This window comes from Trichoderma citrinoviride (assembly GCF_003025115.1).
Source record: "Trichoderma citrinoviride strain TUCIM 6016 unplaced genomic scaffold BBK36scaffold_4, whole genome shotgun sequence".
Classification (NCBI taxonomy): domain Eukaryota; kingdom Fungi; phylum Ascomycota; class Sordariomycetes; order Hypocreales; family Hypocreaceae; genus Trichoderma; species Trichoderma citrinoviride.
In genome coordinates, this window is record NW_020194712.1 from 1,786,410 (window position 1) to 1,808,560 (window position 22,151).

At 54.4% G+C, this 22,151-nt stretch overlaps 7 protein-coding genes across 7 annotated transcripts in view; 4 read left to right on the plus strand and 3 right to left on the minus strand.

The window, feature by feature from the left end:
* BBK36DRAFT_1195567 (hypothetical protein) overlaps positions 1-561 on the plus strand; it is a gene marked incomplete at both ends in the record, with an annotated part of 875 nt that extends 314 nt beyond the window's left edge. Inside the window, one exon of the mRNA XM_024896901.1 lies at positions 215-561. Coding sequence (XP_024751633.1) covers positions 215-561 — 347 coding nt within the window. The remainder of the gene's footprint in view (positions 1-214) is intronic.
* A 4,021-nt stretch (positions 562-4,582) lies between these two features.
* On the plus strand, positions 4,583-6,023 carry BBK36DRAFT_1114657 (mannose-1-phosphate guanyltransferase; the record flags this gene model as incomplete). The annotated part of the gene is made up of 3 exons (XM_024890055.1): positions 4,583-4,666; positions 4,809-4,955; positions 5,127-6,023. 3 exons carry the CDS (start codon positions 4,583-4,585, stop codon positions 6,021-6,023), a joined length of 1,128 nt encoding a protein of 375 aa, XP_024751634.1.
* A 1,740-nt stretch (positions 6,024-7,763) lies between these two features.
* Positions 7,764-8,255, plus strand: BBK36DRAFT_1157983 (hypothetical protein; the record flags this gene model as incomplete). Its single annotated transcript, XM_024894064.1, has 1 exon — positions 7,764-8,255. The coding sequence occupies one exon, from the start codon at positions 7,764-7,766 to the stop codon at positions 8,253-8,255; it is 492 nt and encodes a 163-aa protein (XP_024751635.1).
* A 294-nt stretch (positions 8,256-8,549) lies between these two features.
* BBK36DRAFT_1195572 (phosphoglycerate mutase-like protein) lies at positions 8,550-9,496 on the minus strand (the record flags this gene model as incomplete). Its single annotated transcript, XM_024896902.1, has 2 exons — positions 8,550-8,764; positions 8,920-9,496. The coding sequence occupies 2 exons, from the start codon at positions 9,494-9,496 to the stop codon at positions 8,550-8,552; spliced, it is 792 nt and encodes a 263-aa protein (XP_024751636.1).
* Positions 9,497-10,664: 1,168 nt separating this feature from the next.
* BBK36DRAFT_157688 (ubiquitin binding protein) lies at positions 10,665-13,159 on the minus strand (the record flags this gene model as incomplete). The annotated part of the gene is made up of 6 exons (XM_024897665.1): positions 13,050-13,159; positions 12,855-12,987; positions 12,480-12,764; positions 11,648-12,416; positions 10,974-11,593; positions 10,665-10,880 (listed from the first exon to the last, which is right to left on the minus strand). The coding sequence occupies exons 1-6, from the start codon at positions 13,121-13,123 to the stop codon at positions 10,665-10,667; spliced, it is 2,097 nt and encodes a 698-aa protein (XP_024751637.1). The 5' UTR covers positions 13,124-13,159.
* Positions 13,160-14,929: 1,770 nt separating this feature from the next.
* On the plus strand, positions 14,930-17,984 carry BBK36DRAFT_1167570 (cysteine proteinase; the record flags this gene model as incomplete). Its single annotated transcript, XM_024895061.1, has 2 exons — positions 14,930-17,017; positions 17,112-17,984. The coding sequence occupies 2 exons, from the start codon at positions 14,930-14,932 to the stop codon at positions 17,982-17,984; spliced, it is 2,961 nt and encodes a 986-aa protein (XP_024751638.1).
* Positions 17,985-18,901: 917 nt separating this feature from the next.
* BBK36DRAFT_157703 (acetyl-CoA synthetase-like protein) lies at positions 18,902-21,229 on the minus strand (the record flags this gene model as incomplete). The annotated part of the gene is made up of 4 exons (XM_024897666.1): positions 20,758-21,229; positions 20,230-20,653; positions 19,049-20,143; positions 18,902-18,994 (listed from the first exon to the last, which is right to left on the minus strand). Exons 1-4 carry the CDS (start codon positions 21,201-21,203, stop codon positions 18,902-18,904), a joined length of 2,058 nt encoding a protein of 685 aa, XP_024751639.1. The 5' UTR covers positions 21,204-21,229.
* Positions 21,230-22,151: the final 922 nt, after the last annotated feature.

Sequence of the window (22,151 nt, forward strand, 5' to 3'; positions counted from 1 at the left end):
CTCCGCGCTTATCCCTTTCCCTCCCCTCAATCGCAGGTTCCGGTTCATGCAGGAACCCTACAGACTGCAAGAAGCCGGCCAGATTCAAGTGCCTACTTTCAACCACCCGCGTTGTCTTGTCTTTGACAGCTGCTGCCTTTCCACTTTGTTTCTTCTGTTCATCCGAAAAAGTCCAGCATAAACGAGAATACTAACCAATGGCTGCGATGAATAGGCCTGTGCCGGCGCCGAGGATGGACAGACCCCTCGTACGAGTGCTACCGTGACCCCAATGGGTTTACTTGCCTTGTCCTAGTCAATGGACGCGAGTATCAGACCGACCTGGCATACGAGTCCGACGTGTTGGCTCAGGAGAACGCTGCCATGCGTGCCTTCATGGTCTGCCGCAACTTTTCTGTCAACGGCGGCATGCTCGCCCGCAATGGCATCGTCCAGGGGCTCCCGGCCAATGCCGATACCCGCCGCAAGAGCCGCCCTACATCGTCCAGGGACGGTAACGAGCGCCACGGCCGCCGCTCCGGCACTCACTCGAGCAGCAGTTCCACTGCGTCGTTTGAATAGGCCAGGCACTGATCCCTTGAACGGACCCGGAGTTTCAAGGCGCTGATTGCCCGACATTGTTTTCCAGCAATTCCCCTCGACCTTGGCTTGGACCTTCGCAGGTACCCAGGGCACGGCGCAATATATATATGTGTGGTTGAAAGGCTTCGCGGCATTCCCTAAGGGGATATAACCACCACCGCGCCAACTTTGTCAAGTTTGTTTTCCCCATGGCGGCAATCATTCATTTTGCTTTACGAATGGGCTGGACAAGTAAGGAAGGAAAGAAAAAAAAAATAAAAAATAAAAGAGAGAGAGAAAAAGTCAAGAAAGGAGGGGTTATGTACCGACAAAAGCGCGTACAAAAGAAACGGCGATAAAGAGGCATTGTTGTAATGCCAATGTTGCAACGACTCTCACGACACGATACGACCTTTAGACACGTTTTATATTTCTTTCAGCGGCCGGCACGCCCGGCTCAGTCCTTTTATCAACTTCGATGTCGACCCGGTGTTCTTCTGCGCCATGCGTTTAGAAATGACGCATTGCTTTCACGACTCTGACGCCGACCTCCCGAACCCTGCCTCCCTTCTCCTGGATAGACTGGCGGGATCAATACTTTTCCCATCGCTATGTCTCGGACACGCGGTAACAGGCGAGCCATCCTGGCTTGGAACCTTCGTGCTGGAACGACGGCATGACCGTTTCTTGACCTCGGAGCCTCTGATCTTCCATGGCTACCTGCTCGATATGTTTGTTCATTTTGCCCCACGTCCAAATTTCTCTGCAATACAAAAGACATTGCGCTCGCACGAACAGGCAGTTGCTCCTCTCGCGAGGACGGCTCCATGACTTTCCTTCTGGGCGTTTGGCAACAAGCGAAGCGAGTGTCTTTTCATCTATTTTCCTCGTTTATGATGTCTGTCGGCGTTACCCATCTGTGGGTGATTTAGTGTCTCCAGCGGATCGGGTCCCGCTACTGAATGATGAATATGTTGAAGTCGGGATGCAGACGGGGCGACGATGATGCTCTGATTAATGACATGAAACGATGATTACAGGCTTGGGAATACAAAAAAAAAGAAATGAGGAGGGAAAGAGGACGAGGAAGGGGGGAAATGAGAAAAAGAAAAAAAGAATCAAGACAAATGATAACGATGACATGAAGATAATGACTTTTTCTTTACTCTTTCCTTTTGGTATACCTCTCTTTGTCTTGGGCGGTGCTTTGGCACAACGCAGTGGTGTGGCTTCTTTCTTCTAGATGAGAGGGTTTATTATGAATCTATGTGAAATGTCCTTTGACGACTCTGGCAATGTGCAGCCGTGTGTTGTGATGGACGATGCATGATGCCGAAGAAAAGAAGTGCTTGAGAGTGTGACTTCTCTCGCGGGATACTTTGATTGTTTGGTTGACCTGTTGCGGCATGCAAATGGGTGTGTTACCGTAAATTTCGCTTCATCAAAACCGAATGGAGGTCTCATCGCCTTCTCGGTAATACTTTGGATCTTCTCCCGCGTAACGTGGCACAGCGTGCTTCGTATTGACACATACGAAGTAGTATCTATCTAGTAGTAGCCCGAGGCACAGCAACACCGTCTTTAAAGAAACCTCATGAATCGAAGCCACGCTTTGGTGAGGCCTTGGCCCTTGCGAATTTGAGCCACGGGCCCTGATTCCCGGGAGCGAGCGGAGAGTCGCCGGGCGAGGAGGGGGTCCCCTTGTTTGGGTGTTGTGGGAATTACAGTCAACATTGCAAATTAACGGTAATATTACTGGTAGTGCACGTTGTTGCAAGGTGACGGGAAGGCTTCCTTTAACTAACAAAGAGAGAGAGCAGTATTTCTGTCTCTTTCGTTTTCTAAAAGAGACAAAAACGAAAAAAAGACACGAGAGCTTGTCTCTTTTTTCTTTGTTCCCCTTTGTGGTGTTCTGTCTTGACATGGGAGTGATGCTCATTTTGGGCTCGTCGGGACCCTCGTTCCGAGGGTTTGGCCGCGTTTCGTGTTTCCTGAGATTAGCGAAGGGATGGGCATTGGTGTGCTAAAGCTCGTAACGGGGGGGTCCGGGCGGGAAGTGGATGGGATTATGGAGTGATGAAGTGCCAGGTGGTGCGATACGATGGGGATGGGCGGCTGTGTCGGTAGGTTTACTACTACTTGTATTTTAGTAGTGGTGCTCGTGAATAATAGGTAAGGTAGATCTACGGAGTAGGTAGGCAAGTGTTGCGTTGAACGAGTGTTGACATGCGTGATTGTCTGCTGTTGAACAGTGCAAAAACAGGACCAAGTAAGTAGACAATGTCAAGAGAGGCAATGAATCCAGGGGTTAGAGTCATCTAATATACGGTATTGAAATTGTTGCTGACGGCCTGTGTAAACTGCACTGCGAAAGGAAACTCACCTGTCCCCCAGTTGAAGAGTCGTATCGTATTATGCCGGGGTGCCCACGAAGATACGGGCAATGAAAAAAGAAGAAAGAATTGAACAAAAGAAGCAGAAAGGGCTTCTGTTGGCTGTTTGCGTGGGTAGTGAACCTGTGATGTTCTTGGGGTAAGGTAATGGGGGTTGTTGCCGCATGCAGGTGTTGCGTAGGAATGAGGTACTTGTACTAACTGTCCAGGGTCATGGATGACAGGTCTCGGTGTGTCTCTGTTCAGGTCGTACTATATTGACTTGCAGTGAATGCTTGCATTTGGCGGCAGACTGTGTTCAGTGTGAAACATATATGTTATACAAGCCGATGCTTTGAACTGGTGAACTGTCGCACTCGCCATCTTGTACTTCAAGGTAGATTGATGATGCCCAAATGGGCGATAATGCTCAAAAGGGAGAATGGCCGAGTAGGTACTTGCTGTTACAGTATACGAGGCCTAGTACAAGCATCGCAGCAGCAACACGAGGCTCTCAGATGAAAAGCAGCAGTCAACGACTGCATGGTAGTAGTATGATGAATGACCAGACGAACACGAACGGGGCTTTCCGGGCTCGCCAAAGCGTGTTGTGCAGCTGCAGCAATAGCACGCAGTTCAATGGTACCGAGTCACCATCACCTATACGGGGGGGGTTTCCCGCCTGAAATTTCGCCTCCAGCTTGTCCCAGGCCTTTTTCGGCCTTCTTGTCGTGGGAACCCGAAATTTTCCATGCTCTCGTCTGTCGAGCTGATTGGCCGGGGGCCCCTGAATCAAGACAGGACAGGCCATGGAGCCCGGTCCCGTCAAGTCGACTCGACTGCTGGTGCCCACTGATCACAGCACAGCGGACCCCCGCACAGCCTTGGGAACGGTCGAGGGTCTTGATGCTCCATTGAGATGAATGTCTCGAGGCTTCGTGTTGCCATGAGATACCTAAATAGTTCTACTCACGAGCACTGGGATCCTAGATGCCATACGGAGTAGTCACGCCAATCAAAGGCTGCAACCAGCAATGGCCCTCTCGTGCAGCCCCGTCCAACTGCCCTCTGCTTCACTGTCGTCGGATCAAGCGCCCTGATTCGCCGCGTCCCTTCAGTGCCTCAGCCCGGGCTTCAGGGGCCACCTTGGGGTCGGCATGCCGCTAAGCCCAGCGCGCTAAGGCCTCACTCGATCCGTCTCGAAATGAGGTACAGGGCACTTCCTCTCTGGGCGCATGTAACGGAGCGGCAGTACTTGCGCCTCCGTGCTCATCTGCTGCCCGCAGCGCGTACCGGCGTCGTGACATCTGGACACCTTGTGGTCGTACTTTAGATCCATCCAGCCCGAACCTCATTTTCCTCTCTCCTTTTCCTCTTCCCTCCCCATCCTCCCGCAACCACCGCGTCTTCTCTTCCTCCCGAGCCGACCGCGAGTCTCTGCCCTGCGAGCATTGCATCGTCGCTCGTTCTTCTCTACGCTCACTACCCAACATACTAGTTTATTTCTTACCTTGTTCTGCTTCTTAACGAAACCCCCCTTTTAACACCACGGATCCTTTGCAACTTCAGCTTCGTCGCATACATTCACCATGAAGGGTAGGACGCGCCTATTCTCCAATCTGCCTCTTATTGGCTTCGCCCCGGCCCCAATGGCAAGGCTTGCTGACAATCTCTCTTTCCCCTGCGCAGGACTTATTCTTGTCGGTGGCTTTGGCACTCGCCTTCGCCCTCTCGTACGTCCACGCCAGAGCAGCGATCCGACCTGCATCCCACCACCGCATTGACGCGAATGGGGGGCATGGAGGGGGGAACCACCAGAAAGCGCAGCCGCTCACACCCGAGAACCTCAACTGACCATTGTGCGACGCCATCTAGACCCTGACGCTTCCCAAGCCTCTGGTTGAGTTCTGCAACAAGCCCATGATTGTGCACCAGATCGAGGCTCTCGTCGCCGCTGGCGTCACCGACATTGTCCTCGCCGTCAACTACCGCCCAGAAATCATGGAAAAGTTCCTGGCTGAGGTGAGTCCTTGCATAACCACCCGTTGTGACCCCTCACTGCAACCCTTGCCTTTTCGCTTCTCCATTCGCTGCACCAAGCTTTTTGCCCCCCTCCCAATTGAGCATCCCTCCCATTTCCCCCTCCAATGACGATGGACGGCAAAGGCTGATTGCGTACGCTCGACGGTTTAGTATGAGGCGAAATACAACATCAACATCGAGTTCTCCGTCGAGTCGGAGCCCCTCGACACCGGCGGTCCCCTCAAGCTTGCCGAGAGCATCCTTGCCAAGGACGACTCGCCCTTCTTCGTCCTCAACTCCGACGTCATCTGCGACTATCCCTTCAAGGAGCTCCTCGAGTTCCACAAGGCCCACGGCGATGAGGGCACCATTGTCGTCACCAAGGTCGAGGAGCCGTCCAAGTACGGTGTCGTTGTCCACAAGCCCAACCACCCCTCCCGCATCGACCGCTTCGTCGAGAAACCCGTCGAGTTCGTCGGCAACCGCATCAACGCCGGCATGTACATCTTCAACCCCTCGGTGCTGAAGCGCATCGAGCTCCGCCCCACGTCCATCGAGAAGGAGACATTCCCCGCCATGGTTGCCGACAACCAGCTGCACTCGTTCGACCTCGAGGGCTTCTGGATGGACGTTGGCCAGCCCAAGGACTTCCTCAGCGGCACCTGCCTGTACCTGTCCTCCCTCACCAAGAAGGGCAGCAAGGAGCTGACCCCTCCCACCGAGCCCTACGTCCACGGTGGCAATGTCTTGATTCACCCCTCGGCCAAGATTGGAAAGAACTGCAGAATAGGCCCCAATGTCACCATTGGCCCGGATGTCGTCGTCGGCGACGGCGTCCGCCTGCAGCGATGCGTCCTGCTCAAGGGCTCCAAGGTCAAGGACCACGCATGGGTCAAGTCAACGATTGTTGGCTGGAACAGCACCGTCGGTCGCTGGGCCCGTCTCGAGAATGTGACTGTTCTCGGTGACGACGTTACCATTGGCGACGAGATCTACGTCAACGGCGGCAGCGTCCTGCCGCACAAGTCCATCAAGGCCAACGTGGACGTTCCCGCCATTATCATGTGATTTGGTTCATGTCATTACGCATCCTTGGCTCGCATGATCATTTCCCATGCGCTGCTTATCGCAGTGATTTTTACCTTGTTCTTCTTTTGAACTCATCTTACTTCTTCTCATTTGATATTTCTTCTTATTTTACTACCCCGATGTATGCCCTCCCGCAAACTCACCACTCCTCCGCTATTCTCAAAAGATACCCTATGTCGGTGGGGGAAACAGTCTTTGAGAGAAAACACCCAGCAACATTTTATATAATTATTACTACTAGTCTCGACATCTTTTTGTTTCTTCTTTCTTCCTTCACGCGGAAAGATGTCCTTTGCGCTCATGTTGAGCTCCAAGTATATCGTTGGGCGTCTCGGGGAACCGGTTGGCAAAGCATTCTTGGAGGGACAGGGAGAAGGGGCCGGGGTTGTGAAGAGCTATGACGGACGAGGCACTCAAGATTCACATGTATGAAAAGATGATAGCGTAGCGAATGAAGTGAATTTACGCTTGCGCTCGTGTTTCTGTTGGCATGATTGCTTCGGTTAGGACTGACTATTCAGTTCCATTCGGTGTCGCCTAGACAGAAAGGGCGAAGGCCATTCCGCCGTGGCCTTTACAGGGACATGCTATGCCTTAGTCGGGAGTCCTAAAGCAGTTCCCATGGCTTTTGGTTCATGTGATGACGGCGTTTCCGCTCAATTCGTTTCGTTCTATTCACTCATTCTCAGTGATCGTACGTAAGGAAGGTGCTGCCAGGTCCTTGCTATGACGCAATGCTGCTCTGAATCAACATGGCAAGAACGAAGGAGTTTCCTGATGGCCAAGCCCATCACTGCGTTTCACATTTTATCACGGAAGGAGCTCTGCAAGACTTTCCCCATGCGCCATGTGGCACAATACTGACGAAGGAAGTCGCGAAGAAGGCAAGGAGCGAAGGGGAAGAGGGGAAAACGCAGTCTTGCCCACTCGAGATTTCCTCGTTGCCCTCTGCCTCTCATCCTTCTTTTTCTTCTCGTGTTTCTCTTTTTTCTACGGACATTGTTACTTTACTTACAGAGTTCTGTTGTGTGAGGCCTTTGTTCGTTGATGGCTTTTTCTTCACTTTTTGTTTCACATCTGCCCTGAAAGACCAGACAGTTTTCACAGAAGCTTGGAGCAGCACTTCCAAGCCCCTCCTCTACAAACCTTCGCGTCTTCTCTCGGCTCGTCCGCAGTTCTATTCAGTACACGCCGAGGTTTTTTTTCCGTCAAGATGAGCGAATGGTTGGGACCTGGTCATGGGGCGGCGCCCTCGAGCATGTTCGTTCTGAGATGTCAAACCTTTGACTGAGGGCTGCTAGGGCTGATGCTTTGCTTTTTCACAGGGTTCCATCGAGTGCCCTCCGCGTTGTTCAGAAACGGTCGAGTGATGAGATGGACGCGGCTGATGAGATGGAGCCCGCGTTCAAACGTCCTGCGCTTGCAGAAAGACTGGAGGCTGCTGTTGCAAGGCAGGATGTTGCGATGAGTGAGGCTGCGGCTGGAGTTGAGTCGTCTGGAATATGTCCTCATATCCAGAAGCGTCCATGGCGTCAAGAGGATACGAGTGTCGATATAGATTGGAGTATGAATGCAACGCCCATGCCGATGAAGAATGTACAACAGTATATCCAGCATCACAGTCCCCAAGACACAGACGGATTATACTGGTACGCAAGGTGGCCATTACCACAGGGCCATCCCCCGCCATGCACTCTCCATGAGATGCCCATTCAAGCTATGAAACTTCTTCCTGGCAAGACATTTTTCTACATCGATGAGATGATCAACTCGATCAAAGACGGATTGAACGGGACTGACGGGAAGCGCCCTTTGTTCGAACTCTTTGCAGGAGTCGCCCACACTGGCTGTGGCGGCGGTGGTATCGATCGGCGGAATATTTGGAAGTACGGTACGAAGTTCCAATACTTCCAATTGGAAGATTTGTTTGGAGGACCACCCTTCATCACAGGCGTGAAGGAGTTTACGGAACATGATTATCTCGAGACAACTGAGTTCCTCAGAGCGACAAAGGCCGATGACAAATGTTACTGCCTCTGCGAAGTTGTCCGAGACGGACAGTCGGAGCTTGGCTGGTCACTCTACATTCACGAAATACAGCCTGTCAGTTGGGAGACGATGCGAAGTGCTCATGCCAGCATGGGAAGAATGACCGACGATGGTGTGGTCGAGAGGCAGACCAAGATGTGCGTGGGCGAGGACTTTTGGTGAAGGCTTCGATTCTCAGCCTGTTTAAACTGCGGTTGGAATGGGTATCATACTACTCGGACAATGCTACTATTTCTTCATCGTGCTGCTGCATTCGTCTATGTTTATCATTCTAAAAGCACTTTCTAAGTGTAAAGACATCTACCAACCTCTTTTACAGTCGTATGTCCTCTAGTCTCCTTGTTTGCTTTAAAGGGTGAGGCATCTGCCGACCCTGCTCTATGAGTTTGCATGTATCTTCTACACTCTATACCCAGCCGCATTTGTGGATTCAATAGGGAAATATACAAAACCTCATCAGTTCTTCAAGGTGCCTTTCACCTTGAAGAAGGGCGAGAGTTCTCGCACCATCATTTCGCGCAGCTCTCGCTGCTCCTCTGCGGAGGGAACCTTGAGACTGCCGTGACGCCGGCGCCAGCTCTCGTCCGTCTCGCGCAGCTCGGCATCCGGGTCCTGGCCGGTGGGATCGACGAACTGATAGGTGCGATACTCGCAATTCGTCCAGCTTGTGGCTATAATTTTCCACGCTTTGGTTAGCTGACAAAACAAACCCAGCCTCTTTGGTCTTTTCTCTTTTTCTTTCTTCTCTCTCTCTCTCAAAGTAAGAACCATCAGGGTGAGTGAGTGATGGAGGGAGGGTAGGGTAGGGGGGGTTGCAAATTCTTACGATATGTGCTTGTGATGCCATGCCACTCCTCCGTCAGAAAGTGCAGGAAAGCGCCGTGCGAAACCACGGCAAGATGGGCATCGTCGTCGCCCGACGCAGCGGCAATCTCCCTCAGCGCCCTCCTCGCGTCCCTGGCCCTCGTCGCCAGCTTCTCGAGCGTGGGCTCGAAGTAGCTGCCCTCGGCCTTGTCGTTCCAGCCCTCGCGCATCCTGCTCAAGTCCACCTTGTCGCCGAATTCCTCCTTGAGCTTGGCGAGCGGGGAGCCCGTGTCGGAGGGCGCGTCGGAGACTTCCTGGAGGGTGTCGAGGGCGATGACGGGCAGCAGGCCTTGGTTGTTGTTGTCGGTGTTGTCGTCGTCAGTGGAGGGAGCAAAGGCGTGGAGGCAGGTGTACAGGGTGCGGCGCATGCCCGAGGCGACGAGGCGGCGGAGGCGGGCGTGGTGAGGAAAGGCGGCGCGGAGGTCGGCGCATTGCTGGAGGCCGAGCGGGGTGAGGTCCGGGTCGGGCAGCTTTTCGTTTTCGGGGGAGAGGTTGTGGTAGCCTTGGGCGTGGCGGACGAGGTGGATTGTGGGAGGCATTGTGTTGGTGCGTGTGTGTTTTTTATGAGAAGTTATATATGGGGAGAGTTGAGTTGATTGGTGTTGGTGGTTCTGGCGAAGGGGGAGATTGAGAGTGAGGGAGGGGGTCGTTGGTGAGTGGTTATGAGAGGATTTTGAGAGAACAGGAGGAGAGTGTATGTTGAGATTTGAGCTTTGAAAGATATATAAGAGAGAAAGGGGATCAACGATGACGGACTCTGAACCAAGAACAAGGCACCAACAACTTGGATTCGGCTCGCCTACCCCATCTGAACAATCCACCTAAAGCCGCAATGCCGCCAAAAACCCACATATCTAGTCAGGTCAACAAATTTGGCAGGCATCCGATTCCCGATGACTCAATCAAATATAAACTGGGTAGTTGGCGGAGAGGGTCGCCCGGCTCCGAAAGCCACATACGGACCCCATCAATTTTTTTTCGTCTTGATTTTCTGGGCGCTCCGGGGCCGGCGATGGAGGGGGGCAAACGACCCGCCGTGAAATGACGGAACGTCTAGCCTTCACCAGCATTCCTACAATTGGCTGAGCGTAAGGAGATTCGTTTCTTATAGCGAAGAACACTACTTTAGCAGACGCTCAGCAGTACTTTAGTTCATGTTTGCATCCAATTCCTAGTTGTACCAAGTTTATTACGGCCTTCGTGCCAAGGGGGTTGATAAGATTATCCCGATTGATGACCACCCTCAGTTGTCTGGTTGGTTCCTGTGGCTGGAGTGAGCTAAACCTCTTAGTGGCAGAGATCCCGTGTATGAATGAGTGGACAGGATGACGAGATCGGAGCACCCTTCACATGAATGCTATTCGGCTCCTCTTCGCACTAGGTAGATCGTTGAAGTGGACGTTTTGTTATCCTGAGTTTCCAAAGAGGCCCATACGAGGCGCAAGTCATCTCTCATCACTAAGCAGGAAGCATGCCCATGGTTCGAACCTGTCCAAGAAAAAGAAAAGTCATTTTGACAAGGCTACGGAAACACTCCATGTCAACATCACCAGACATTGCCCAGCCATGATTGAGACGCCAAATCATAGTAATATAGAAAGTATAGAGCAAACAACTCCCCATGGTCACTTTTAACCCGCATCATCATGACAAATTGCCGCCTTGATCCTTCCATCACCACCGAGGTACATAGTAGATGAGCAAAAATCACAGTTCGATAAGTGCCTCCTCCTGAACCGGCTGCTGTTGGTGTACAGGCTCCTGCTGCGGCACAGAGGGCATCGAGTATTGCGAGTATCCAGCCCATTCAGGCGGAGGCGCCGGCGGTTGCTGCTGTTGCTGCTGTGGCATGGCAACCTGATAGGGGGATCCTTGCGGTATATCCTGCTGGAACGGCTGTGGGGGAGTCGGAGCAGAGGGAGCCTGGGAATGAGCAGGCATGTGAGGTGCTGCATTGGGTGGTTGAGAGAGTTGAGTTGGGGTCTGAAGAGGGGTTGCTTGCGTGTGTGCAGACACTGAGCCCCGGTGGTATGGCATGGGTGACTGGTTCAAGTTGGGATATGGCGACTGAGTGTCCGGAGCAGAGCCGGGGGCAGATGGTCCCGTGGGAGCGGCCTGTAAAGGCTGTGCGGTGTTGAAGTAGTAGGAGGCGTTCGGGTCTGTGGACGGGGACGCGGCGGCTTGCTGCGGGTACTGTCGTTGGTCTTCCGGCGCCTCCTGCGGTTGCTGCTGGAACGGCTCAGGAGCGGACGGGGCCCTGTTGTTCCAGCCATCGGGCGTCTGCATCTGCTGCTGAGGGGCATAAGGTCCGGCATTGGCATCGGGAGCTGGCATCCCAGCATAGGGCGGATATGGGGACTGCGGCATGGCATGTTGAGGTGGCATTTGGTACAGCTGCTGGCCTGAGGGTGCATAGCCTGGCTGCTGCTGGCCTGTGTAGAAATTCTCGGCACCAACAGAGTTGCTTGGCGCATGGGAAGGTATTGAAGGGTAAGGTCCGGAGGATTGGCGAGGGGGTGGCAGGTTGTATCCGCCAAGGCTCTGCTGGCTGTAAGCCTTTGACAGGCGGTCTTCCAGCATCCGGTCATAGTATCTGACAACAGTAGACAGCTTAGCATGGAGGTCGAGGAGAGTATCTAATCACATCGTTAGCCATCAATGCTACGCAGCGGGGTCACAAAAACCATTACCATGCTTGCTCATCGTTTCGCCATATGTCCGCGCCAGCTTGGGGCGCAGCGATGAAATGCTGTCATACAGCTCCTGGATCTGGGGCTCTCGTAGAATCGTGCCCGGGGGCTGAGTCTGGAGCCTGTCAACCAGCGTGGCAAACAAGTTGATGTTCTCCGCCTCCACCGGTGTCAGTTCATAGTCGTTCTTGGGCAGCGTAAAAGTAGCAGCAGAAGAGGCGGCTGGTCCCGACGTCTGCTCCTTCAGCGCCGCAGCATGTCTCTTCTTCTGCTCTTCCATGTCCGCCAGAGAGGCGGCAATCGCAGCTTTCAAGTCTTCGTCTTCCTCTTCAAACTGCTTTGTGGCGGCGGCATCTCCCCCTGTTGTCTTGGGTCCGTTGGTAGCCGGCGGCTGGACCCTTCCGCGGGACGCGTTGTTGACTTCCTCCAAGCTCATAGCCAGCGCCTTCTTAAGATCCTCGTCGAATCCGTCATCGACGCGCGCATTCCGAGGCTGCATGGCAGATGTGCTGCGAGTCTTGTGAGGGTACGTCGGTGTGCGGTCGAGGGACGGAATCGGCTCTTTGAACCCCTTGTTGGTGAGCTTAGCATAGCACCCGTCGTCGACTCGTACAGGGGTGAGGATCCCCAGGTGAGGCAGAGGAAGGGTTTTGCTGGAACACTGCTGATCAAAGCAGTTACCGCAGTTTCGACAGTGGTGTTTTCGGTTGGTAAACGTAAAGGGCGTTCGACATCGCATACAAACGTCCGAATCAATCCACTCGGGGGGCTATTCGACCTGCCGTTAGCTTGACAGTCCCTGTGTTACCTGAGGTAGAAATGAGATACCCACCGCACTGCTGTCAATCATGCTGCTCGCCACCGTCACCCGCGGAGGAAACTGATACCCCTCCCGCTGCAAGCGCTTGTATACTTCGCCGATGTAAGAGAGCTCGTATCGTCCTTCTGTGGCACCCGCCCATGACTGGATCAGCTCGAGGATCTTGGATTTGACTTCGGCGTTGACGGCAACGGGCCCGACGGCTTGGAGAAGTGAGGTCAGGTTGTCCATGAACTCGCGGGAGGCGATTTCAGTGAGGAAATGAGACCCGCCATTCTTGACGCAAGTGTCGGTAAGCTGCAGGTGTATAGCTGTGTTAGATCGCTTTGCTCGAGCTCGGGCCTGACAGGACGAGGACAAAGGAGAGGGCATGGCAGATGGACATACGTTGAGGGCGCTCAGCTGCGTGTTTGGATTTCTGTTGCCAATGCGCCGTTTCAGCGACCGCATGGCTTCTTTAGGCGCAACCGTCTTGGACCTGATGACGTCCGAGATCTCGAGGTTGAGCGCGATGTCTTCCCTACACGTAACGTCGTCAGCTCGTCGGTCGCTCGCAAGGTGCGCAGCTGGAGGCCGTCGTACAAACTGCTGCTCGTGGCCTTGTCGATCTGCTCGTCCAGGGCCGTGTTGGCCGAGGTGGACCACCAGCTCATCATGATGGGCGGTTTGGCTGAAGGAGCTGCGCGTCACTCGGCAGAAGGATGGCGGGGTGTTTCGGGGACGGAGATGCAACGAAGAGGAGGAGCAGGAGGCTGAAGAAGAAAGGAGGAGGAGCGGCAGAGCTTGGTGATGGAGGGTTGCAGCTGAAGCGAGATGGCGAGGCTGGACGAGGCGGTTGTCCTGCCTTAGCTGGTCACAGGTACCCACGGCGGCGTCGTGAGTTCAGTTGGTTGCGTCACCCGCGGAGGCACCAGCCGGAACAGCGGTTTATCCGCCGCAGGCGCCGAGGCCAGCCTTGTTCCTGAGCCTGTAATAACTGTAAATTGGCTGGTCTCGCCTTGCCGTACATGTGCTGAATTGGGTGTTTGCAGCAATGCGGGTGGTTTCTGCAGATGCATGCTGAATTAATGTATTTTTTCGTTCCATTCATTCTTCCTACAACCTCTCTTCTCCCGCCTTGAGTATTCTAGCGTCCGCATATGATGGAGTCGTTGGAGGTACAGGCTGCCACCGCCTCGGTTTTCTACAGGCATCCAACTAATTCTGTCCGTCCCCTTATAACGCAGCTGCCATTAACATTACCAGACTTGATTCTCTTTAGTGGTCCAGTATCTGAAAACGGAGGGCGTCGAAATAGACCTTCATATCATGTCACATTTGTTCCTCGTAGGATGCTGCAGACTCTATCTTGTCTGGCTGAAGTCATGACCTCGAACAGAGCTTTAGGAACCGGCATAGTAGATTCTATAACCGTGAGGAGTAAAGGCCATGTTTGCACCGGGCACATGAGTATTACCGAAAGTTATGAAATACAGTTGTATTGCAGCTATTCCTGCATTTACAAGGTTGTAATACGCCAGGTTAATACGGAGAACATGTCGAGAAGCAGAAGCACATCGTCAGCCAAGCCAATGACGACGCCGGTTGTGGCTGATGCGTCGATTTTTTGGCGGAGGTACCTGCTCAGAGCTGCGGCCACATGCCGAGAAGCTGCAGGTACACAGAGCCGGTTGCAAGATACTCTTGGTGCCATACGAACTTGCACCAATTTGGCCGTACTATAACGGAGTCTCATGTACATTATACCCCACGTTCGTATGGCGACTGACCCGCCTCGTACCTCGCACCCCGACCGCTAAACACGGCCTTCAGGTCAGGTCGCATTACGGTAATTAGCAGTGGCGGCGCCCTCAATAGGCCAAGTTCCCAGCCAAAGCAGCTGACCTCAACTCTTCGCCTCACCTTCAACACCAACTATCGCCAGCCTCGCCCTCCCCTCAGACCACGCAAAGCCAGACGATTCACCTGCCAACAGCCCAGACTGCCGCAGATACTGGCCCTCCATCTCCAAGCCAGAAGCGCCTCGACGTCGCCGGTCATACGAGAATGCTTTGTGCTGCCTCAGCCCCTCATCAGGGCCCCAGAAAGCCGCTGTCATAGGAACCGTGCCGTTTCTTTGTCGCGTCTCTCGATGCTTGTCTCTCTGAGATGACAAGGCCCTTCTCAGATCCGATCTGTGCGCCCCCTCGACGCCTTGTCGCTTTCACGAAACGGGCGAGACCGCCGCCGAAGCAGCGCCATCCGACCGCCGCGAGCAGCTGCCCGTCCATCTACTCCCCTTCCTAGCCGACATCTCCAGCGCCCACCCTGCATCGATGACAACCGCGGACCCTATCAACAGCACGAGGAATTATATGGCGGTCAATGCCAGGCACAGCATGCCGCCCGCGGGCCACGATGGCAGAAATGGCGGCTATGCTCCTCCTCCTGGTGCCACCGCGCCCCTGCCGCACATTGACGACATGGTGGCTTTCCCCGACGACATCAACCGGAACCAGCCCATGAAGCATCTGCTCGACATGGCCGAAACAACTCTGGCAAAATCCGAGATGGGTCGCGACTTTGGGAAGCCGGCCCTTGCTTTCAGGGACTATGTCAAGGCGTCCATCATCACCATCCAGATCATTCCCTCCCACAGCGACTATGTAGAGCTTAAAAGTAGCCGCGCGGACTGGAATCGAAGACATCAGACACTCTTGAAACGGATAGCCCAGCAGAGCGAGATATACGAAAAGATCAAGCGGGATATCATTGCAGATAACGAGAGGACGGGCGTGAAGCCGACCGTTGCTGCCTCGACCCAGCAGAAAGCCGGCGCAAATGCTCTCCTCTCGTCGCAGACGGCATCAGTCATGGATACGTCTTCGAACGAACCTCATACGAACGGCTCCCCTGGAAAGGCCAAACCCACTGTGCACCCCAAGCCACAATCGCTGGCGGGCCACGCTATCAAGCCAGGCCATGCCCGTGCTGCCTCCGCCGCGTCAGCTACGTCCTCGGCCCAAGCCATGTCAGATCTTGCGGCGCGATTTGCCAATCTACGGGGGCCCCAGCCTTCACCAGGACAGGACCCTCGCATCAAAACCCACCATATTGTTCCAGCGCCCAGCAAGCCTGCTGGGCCCCGGGATATGCCCCCTCCTCGTCCCAAAGTGTCCCTGGACAGCGCAATCCCAGCGCTGCCAAAGATGCCCGATGCAATATACAGCCCTGCGCGGGGCAGCATCTCTGGAGAATCTGCCCGTCTTCCTCCCACCACGCCCCGAGGGCCTTATAGCCGGGCAGGGTCCATAGTATCCCTCAACAGCGGGACAAGCACGCCGTTACCGCAGCAGGGCAATGACTACTTTTCGTCCCGTTCGAGAAGCCACTCTAGGAACGGAAGGGTTGAGACTCCGCAACCGCCAGAGAGTAGCTTCAAGGTGCCAGAAGGTGACAGGATCACGCCAGAAGAGCTGTTTGAGGCCATGAAAGCAAAGGGCTTCTCGGTTCTAATCATAGACGTCCGTGCTCGCGAGGACTTTGATGAGGGCCACATCATGTCCTCCTCCACCATCTGCATCGATCCTAATATCCTGACTAGGCCGAATATATCCGCTGACGAAATAGCCGAAAGCCTTGTTCTGTCTCCGAGCCAAGAGCAAACTCAGTTTGAGAGGCGAGCCAGTTACGATCTAGTGGTGTTCTATGACCAGGACTCGGAGAAGATCCCCTCCCCGCTGTGGAATACGGAAGACACTCCACTGTCATCCCTCCACCGCGCTCTAGTACACCTCAGCTACGGCTCTGAGCTTCGAAATGCCCCAAAGCTGCTCAAAGGAGGCCTGGATGCCTGGGTTGATCTCATGGGCTCGGCGTCTCTGCAGTCAACGGCGCCGCCCAATCCGAAGAAAGTCTCCCTGGTCCGGCAAGGCCCCTTTCAGCGGCGGCCCTCTCAATATCTGGGCAAGCCACTCAGGCCCGATATAGTCAAGGTCTGGCAGCAAGCCGTTGAGATCGAAGCGAAGGAGACGGAGAACGCCACAGAGCAAGCTTTCCATCGTTCAACAGAGTCCTTCTTAAGAAGGTTCCCGTCTTTGTCCTTGCAGGAGTCCATGACCTCGCCGGCTATCCCCCAACAAAGGTCCCAAGGCCACGCTGCCCACTCGCACCAGGTTGAAATATTCAATGATCTGCCCTCTCCCCCCACAAGACCAGCTCCGGCATTGCCAAGATCAAGCTACAGCAGTCTGTCTCAAACAGTCGACGACCACGACATGTACGACCACGCCCAGACAGCTGCCGCTGTCTCAACCTTTGAGAGGACCTACTACACCGGCCTCAACAATCCCCACAATTGGTGCTATGCGAACAGCATCCTTCAATCACTGCTCGCATCACCCTTTTTCGGGAGGTTGCTGGCCCTCTCAGAGTGGTCCAAGAGGTACCAGGTGCCGAAGAAAGACGGCGAGAAGATTGAACAGCCGCAGCTGATGACGAAGATAATATCCAATCTGTTTCAGTGGATGGCAATGGGCAAGTTCCAGACTCTCAAAGCTTCGACGCTGATGGTACGCCGACTTCCCCTCTGTCCTGCCTTGGCGTACCTACTAGGATTCGCTATTCGTCCTCCTTGTACAATGCTGACTTTAGTCTTTGCTTTAGAGCTATTCCTTCAATCTCTGCCGTAACAGTCACACCGTCCCCCAGTTCGGGGGCACGGGGCAACAGGACGCTCAGGAGTTCATGTCCTTCTTGTTCGACTACCTCCACGACGAGACTAACACCCGCCGCAATGTCAACGGCAGTATCCCACAGCCGAGTACGGCTCCTCATGCGCGCCTGCAGGCTGCTGTCCAGTACTGGGCCAACTATCGAGAGCTGAACCAATCCATTGTCGATGACTACTGGCGGGGCCTCGAACTCTCAACAGTCGACTGCCAACGATGCCACAAGCAGACGCACACATTTTCGACGTTTGACCTGGTCTTTGCTCCCGTCGGCAACCGTGCCATTACTCTCGAGGACTCTTTCCGAGAGCACAACGTTGTCAATACGCTCGACAACTTTGCATGCGATACCTGCAAGATGAACACCCAGGCGATGCAAACCACCTGCTTTGCCCGCATGCCGCCGTTGCTGTGCCTGAGCTTCCGCCGGTTCGACTTTGACAAGTCCGTAGGGGACATCAGGAAGAACACGAGCAGGGTCACTTGGGACTTTAACGAGATCGACCTGACACCGTACTTTATGCGGACAAACGAGGGCTCGAGCGATAGGGCATTCTCGGGGCCGTTCAAATACGAGTGCTACGCCGTCATTGTCCACAGTGGCGGGAGGACGGACAATGGCCACTACTACGCCTACGTGCGGGACTCGAGCACCCACGATCCGTATGCCTGGTTCCGATGCGAGGATGAGATGGTCACCCGGGTACGCATTGGCACGGGCGACGCCAACGACTATAAGGAACACGTGTTCAAGTCTGGCAAGGACACGGTTCCGTACCTGGCGTTTTTCAGGAGGAAGGATAACTGAACGGCAAATCTGACGAGTCGACGATTACGATGAGCAGTATGGCCTTTACTATGTGTTTTTTCCGCTTTTTTTTCTTGGGCGTTCTGCAAAGCGACCCCCTTTTCTACAGTTTCAGCCAACGTCGTGATGTGTATGAATGATGAACGAGGGGCTGTGGTAGAGCGCTTAGAAAGAGAGAAAAGGGGATGTGGCTTGCTTGCTTGCTATGTACTTTTTTTTTGTATGCCTCCTTTCATCATGCTTGTTGTCGTATCTCTTTACGAATACCCTTCGAGCGTATATAAGCCGAGTTTTGGAGAAACTTCTTTTTTTTTTCCCCTCTCTTGTTTACCTCCTTATTTTGTTCTCCTTTTTGCTTCTCTTTTTGTCCCTTTCTTGGTATTCTTCTCATGTCGTTTTATAGCTGTTTTTCCTTTCTTTTTTTCAATATCCCTGGGAGGGGGGCACAAGGGGGAAGATATAACATCTGACTGGCGTTCTTTCTCTTTGATGCAATTCGCTTTTGCTACTCAAGTCTGCGTGTGAGCGAGCGAAAACAAACCGTCGATTTTACGTCTCCATTAAACAGAAAGAAATAGAAGACGCTTTCAAGAGTCTGGGAGAGAAAGAGAAAGAGACAGAGACAGTGCCAGATTTAGAATAAAAGTGGTATAAATATCATTAATTAAGTCCACGCCCCCAGGTGCATATAAAACAAAAGAGGCAAACGGTAAAATCACATCGTGCTACATGGCCCTGAATCACAACAGCGGTATCATCGTCATCGCCCCCCCTTCCTTATCTCCATATACACCAAAGCCACGCGCACGTCTTGCATCGCCTCCAGTTCTCGAATGTCTTGTCGCCATCTTTCAATACATCAAACAGCGGATACAGGACAACATATTCGCGAATAGTTGCGTCTGCAGAAGAGATTCTCAAGGAGCATGCTTCAAGCACTCGTCAATCTGCGTCTTGAAATTTTCCTTGATGACCTTCCGGTTAAGCTTCTGCGTAGCAGTGACCAGGCCCTAGAAGATTCGTTAACGTACATCCACTGCCAGCCAAGGGATATGCAAACTTACGCTATCGGGTGTCCACTCCGCGTCAGTAATCACAACGCCGCCTATCGTCTCCAAACCAGACAGGCCAGATCGCTTGGCGACGGTTTGCAGATCCTTGAGAACTGCCGCCTGGACCTTGGAATCGTGGTGCATGCTGTGCTCGTCAACGCCAAGCTCCTGAGCCTTGGCGGCCAGGACCTTCTCGTTGGGCATGATGATGGCAATGGGGCGGTTGTGCTCGGGATCGGCGTGAATCATGACGTTGGCGACCATCTGGGAGCCACGGTAAACAGCCTCGAGCTTCTCCAGGGCAATGTACTCTCCGCCCTGCATCTTGACGAGGTTCTTGACTCGGTCAATGACGCGCAAGTGACCATCAGCATCGAACTCGCCAATATCGCCCGTCTTGAACCAACCATCGGGAGTGAGAGCCTTGGCCGTCTCTTCCGGGTTGTTGAAATACTCCTTCATGATGGGGAGACCCCTCATCCAGATCTCACCCTGGGGAACCTTGGCTTCGGTAGAGTACCCAATGTCAGGAATGGAAACCAGCTTCACTTCAATGGCGCCAGAAACAGGGCCGATGGAGTTGGCAGTGTACTCGAGCGGGTTGCCTAGCGCTCCGTTGGCGCAGGTCTCGGTCAGGCCGTAACCGGTCAACATGGGGGCGAGAACCAGGGAAAGGAACTGCTTTGTGCTGTCCGAAATGCCGCTGGCGCCATTCATGGTAAACCGCAGCCGGCCTCCGGTCAGCTGTCGAACCTTGCTGAAAACGATGCTGTCAAAGATGCTGGCAAGCGGAAGCTTGTTGCGCGACATGAAGCTCTTGTAGCTGAAGGCTCCCCAGAACAGGGACTTGACGACGGGGCTGGAAGTGTCCAGCTTGGCCATGACTCCCTTCTTGACCGTCTCCCACACCTGAGGGACACCAACCATGACGGTTGGCCGCAGCTCCCGCATGTCACCAGCGCAGTTTCTCATGGACGTGTCGGAAAGAGTTCTGGGGTTTCCATATCCTAGGCAGCCGCCAATGAACAGGACGAGGTTCTCGAGAGCCATTTCGAAGATGTGTGCAAGCGGCAGGTAGGCAAGGACAACCTCCTTGTCGCTAACGGTCTCGCCGACAGAGGCGAGGAGGCCAGTAACTAGCAAGCGGAAAGTCAGCGTTGAATCCCATTGAGGTAGACCAAGGGGTATTACACACCTCCCGCAACAAGCGCCTCGTGGGTGATGCAGGCACCCTTGGGAAGACCAGTGGAGCCGGAGGTGTACATGATGCAGAAGACATCCGAGGGGGCGCCAGGTGAAGGCTCAACCATGTTGTCCTTGCCGAGCTCGCGAAGCTCCTCCCAGGTAATGACGCGAATATCAGGGTTTTCCTGCTTGAAGGCCTCGATCTCGCCTCCAGAGGTGAAAATGCAGTCCTCGTTGACGATGACCGTCTTGACCTTTGATCTCCGGATGGGGCCGGCGGCCGTCTTGAGCAGGTGAGGGTCAATGTACATGGCCTCGGCATCGGTCTGGACCAGGGAGTGCTCGACGCCGGACTCGCCGAGGGTGTCGTAGGCAGTGACGATGGAGATGGCCTGGGAGGCACAGGCGTGAGACATGGAGATCCAGCTCACACTGCAGAGAGAGAGAGACGGTACGTTAGCGAATAGGTCGTTATCGGCCGCAAACAGGTTTCATCCTGATGCCTTGCCGCGCAGAAGCAACTGTCAATGGCTCACCTGGTTGTGGCAAAGAGGTGCAGCCTGGAAGAGCCGGGGGTGAGGCCCAGCTTGCGCAGGCCGGAGCCGAGCTGCAGGACGAGCGTCTCGTACTCCTTGAAGGTCATGAAGTCGAACTTGGTGAGCTCGAAGAACTGCCACTCCTTGTCGACCTCGACGACCTGGCCGTCGACGTTCTTGGGCACCTTCTTGATCTCCTTGTGCAGCTCAATGAGCTTCCGGTGGCCGACGGCGAGGTGGTTCGGGTACTCGCGGGCGCTGCGGCGGACAATGTCGAAGACGGTGTGTACGTCATCGGCGGGCTTGGTGAGCAGGCCGTCCTTGGCTGCCGGGTGGCGGCGAGGGATGGTCTCGCCGGGGACCTTTTCGTAGCCGGGCGCCTCGATGGTGAAGGGCGGCTTGCGCACCTGGGTCAAGGGCATGACGCCCACAGTCCAGTCCGTCATGGTGAAGTGAGGCTGTTGGTGATGCTGGTTCTAGTGGTGTGGCGGCTGGCCTGCTGGATGATGGGAGCGGGAGAAGAAGGGAGGACAGAACGGACAGGCAGGCAGGCACAGAGGAGATTAACAATGCAGTGGATAGCTTTGCTGGTGCCGGGGGAGTTGCAGGGGGGAGGGGGGGAGGGTCCGGCTTCTGTGTCAGTATGTCGAGCTAGTCAGCCAGCTTAGCTGTGGTGATGCAATGTGACGATGGCTCGGTGGTGTCGACGCTCGGGGCCACATGGACAACGAGGAAGAGACGTCGGAGGAAGAAACAGTCGAGATGGAAATCAGGCTGCTGGGATTGGGAGCAGTCGGGCGTCGAGCAGTTGTCGGATGCAGGGAGAGGTGGAAGAGGAGAGAGGGCGAGAGGGCGAGCGAGAGAGCTTGCCTTATTAGAGGCAAGGCAAGCACTGCAAGCAAGGCAAGGCAAGGCGAGAGCTAAGGTAGAGGCCGGTACGTACCGTTACGTAGCCGGGACTGGCACAATGGATCCAGGCCAATCAAGGCTCGGGGCAACAGGAGCCCCGGTAGCGGTACATGGACGACAATTGGCGCCTTGATTGGATCTCAACGACGCTCTAGTGCAGTGAAACCCTCCATCCTACGCGGGCGAGCTGGCAGCGCTGAATCGCTAATCCGCCATCACCGATGCGTCCATTGACTGCAGTGCCAAGCTCACCTACTGTAGCTTGAACCTCAAGGCAGCTGCATCTTGCCCTCGGGCTTGTACCAGTACCTGCCTCTCCAGTCACCCACCCCTGTCGCATCGACGCAACGAGGCCTCGAGCTTGATTTTTGCCGGAGCTGGTGGCGTTTCTGGGGGAGATTTTTGTTGGGTCCGGAGCCTGGCGCTAGCCTGCTTTTGTCCCTCAGGTCGTCAACCTGTACTGTACTGCATTGTCCAGGCGTCTC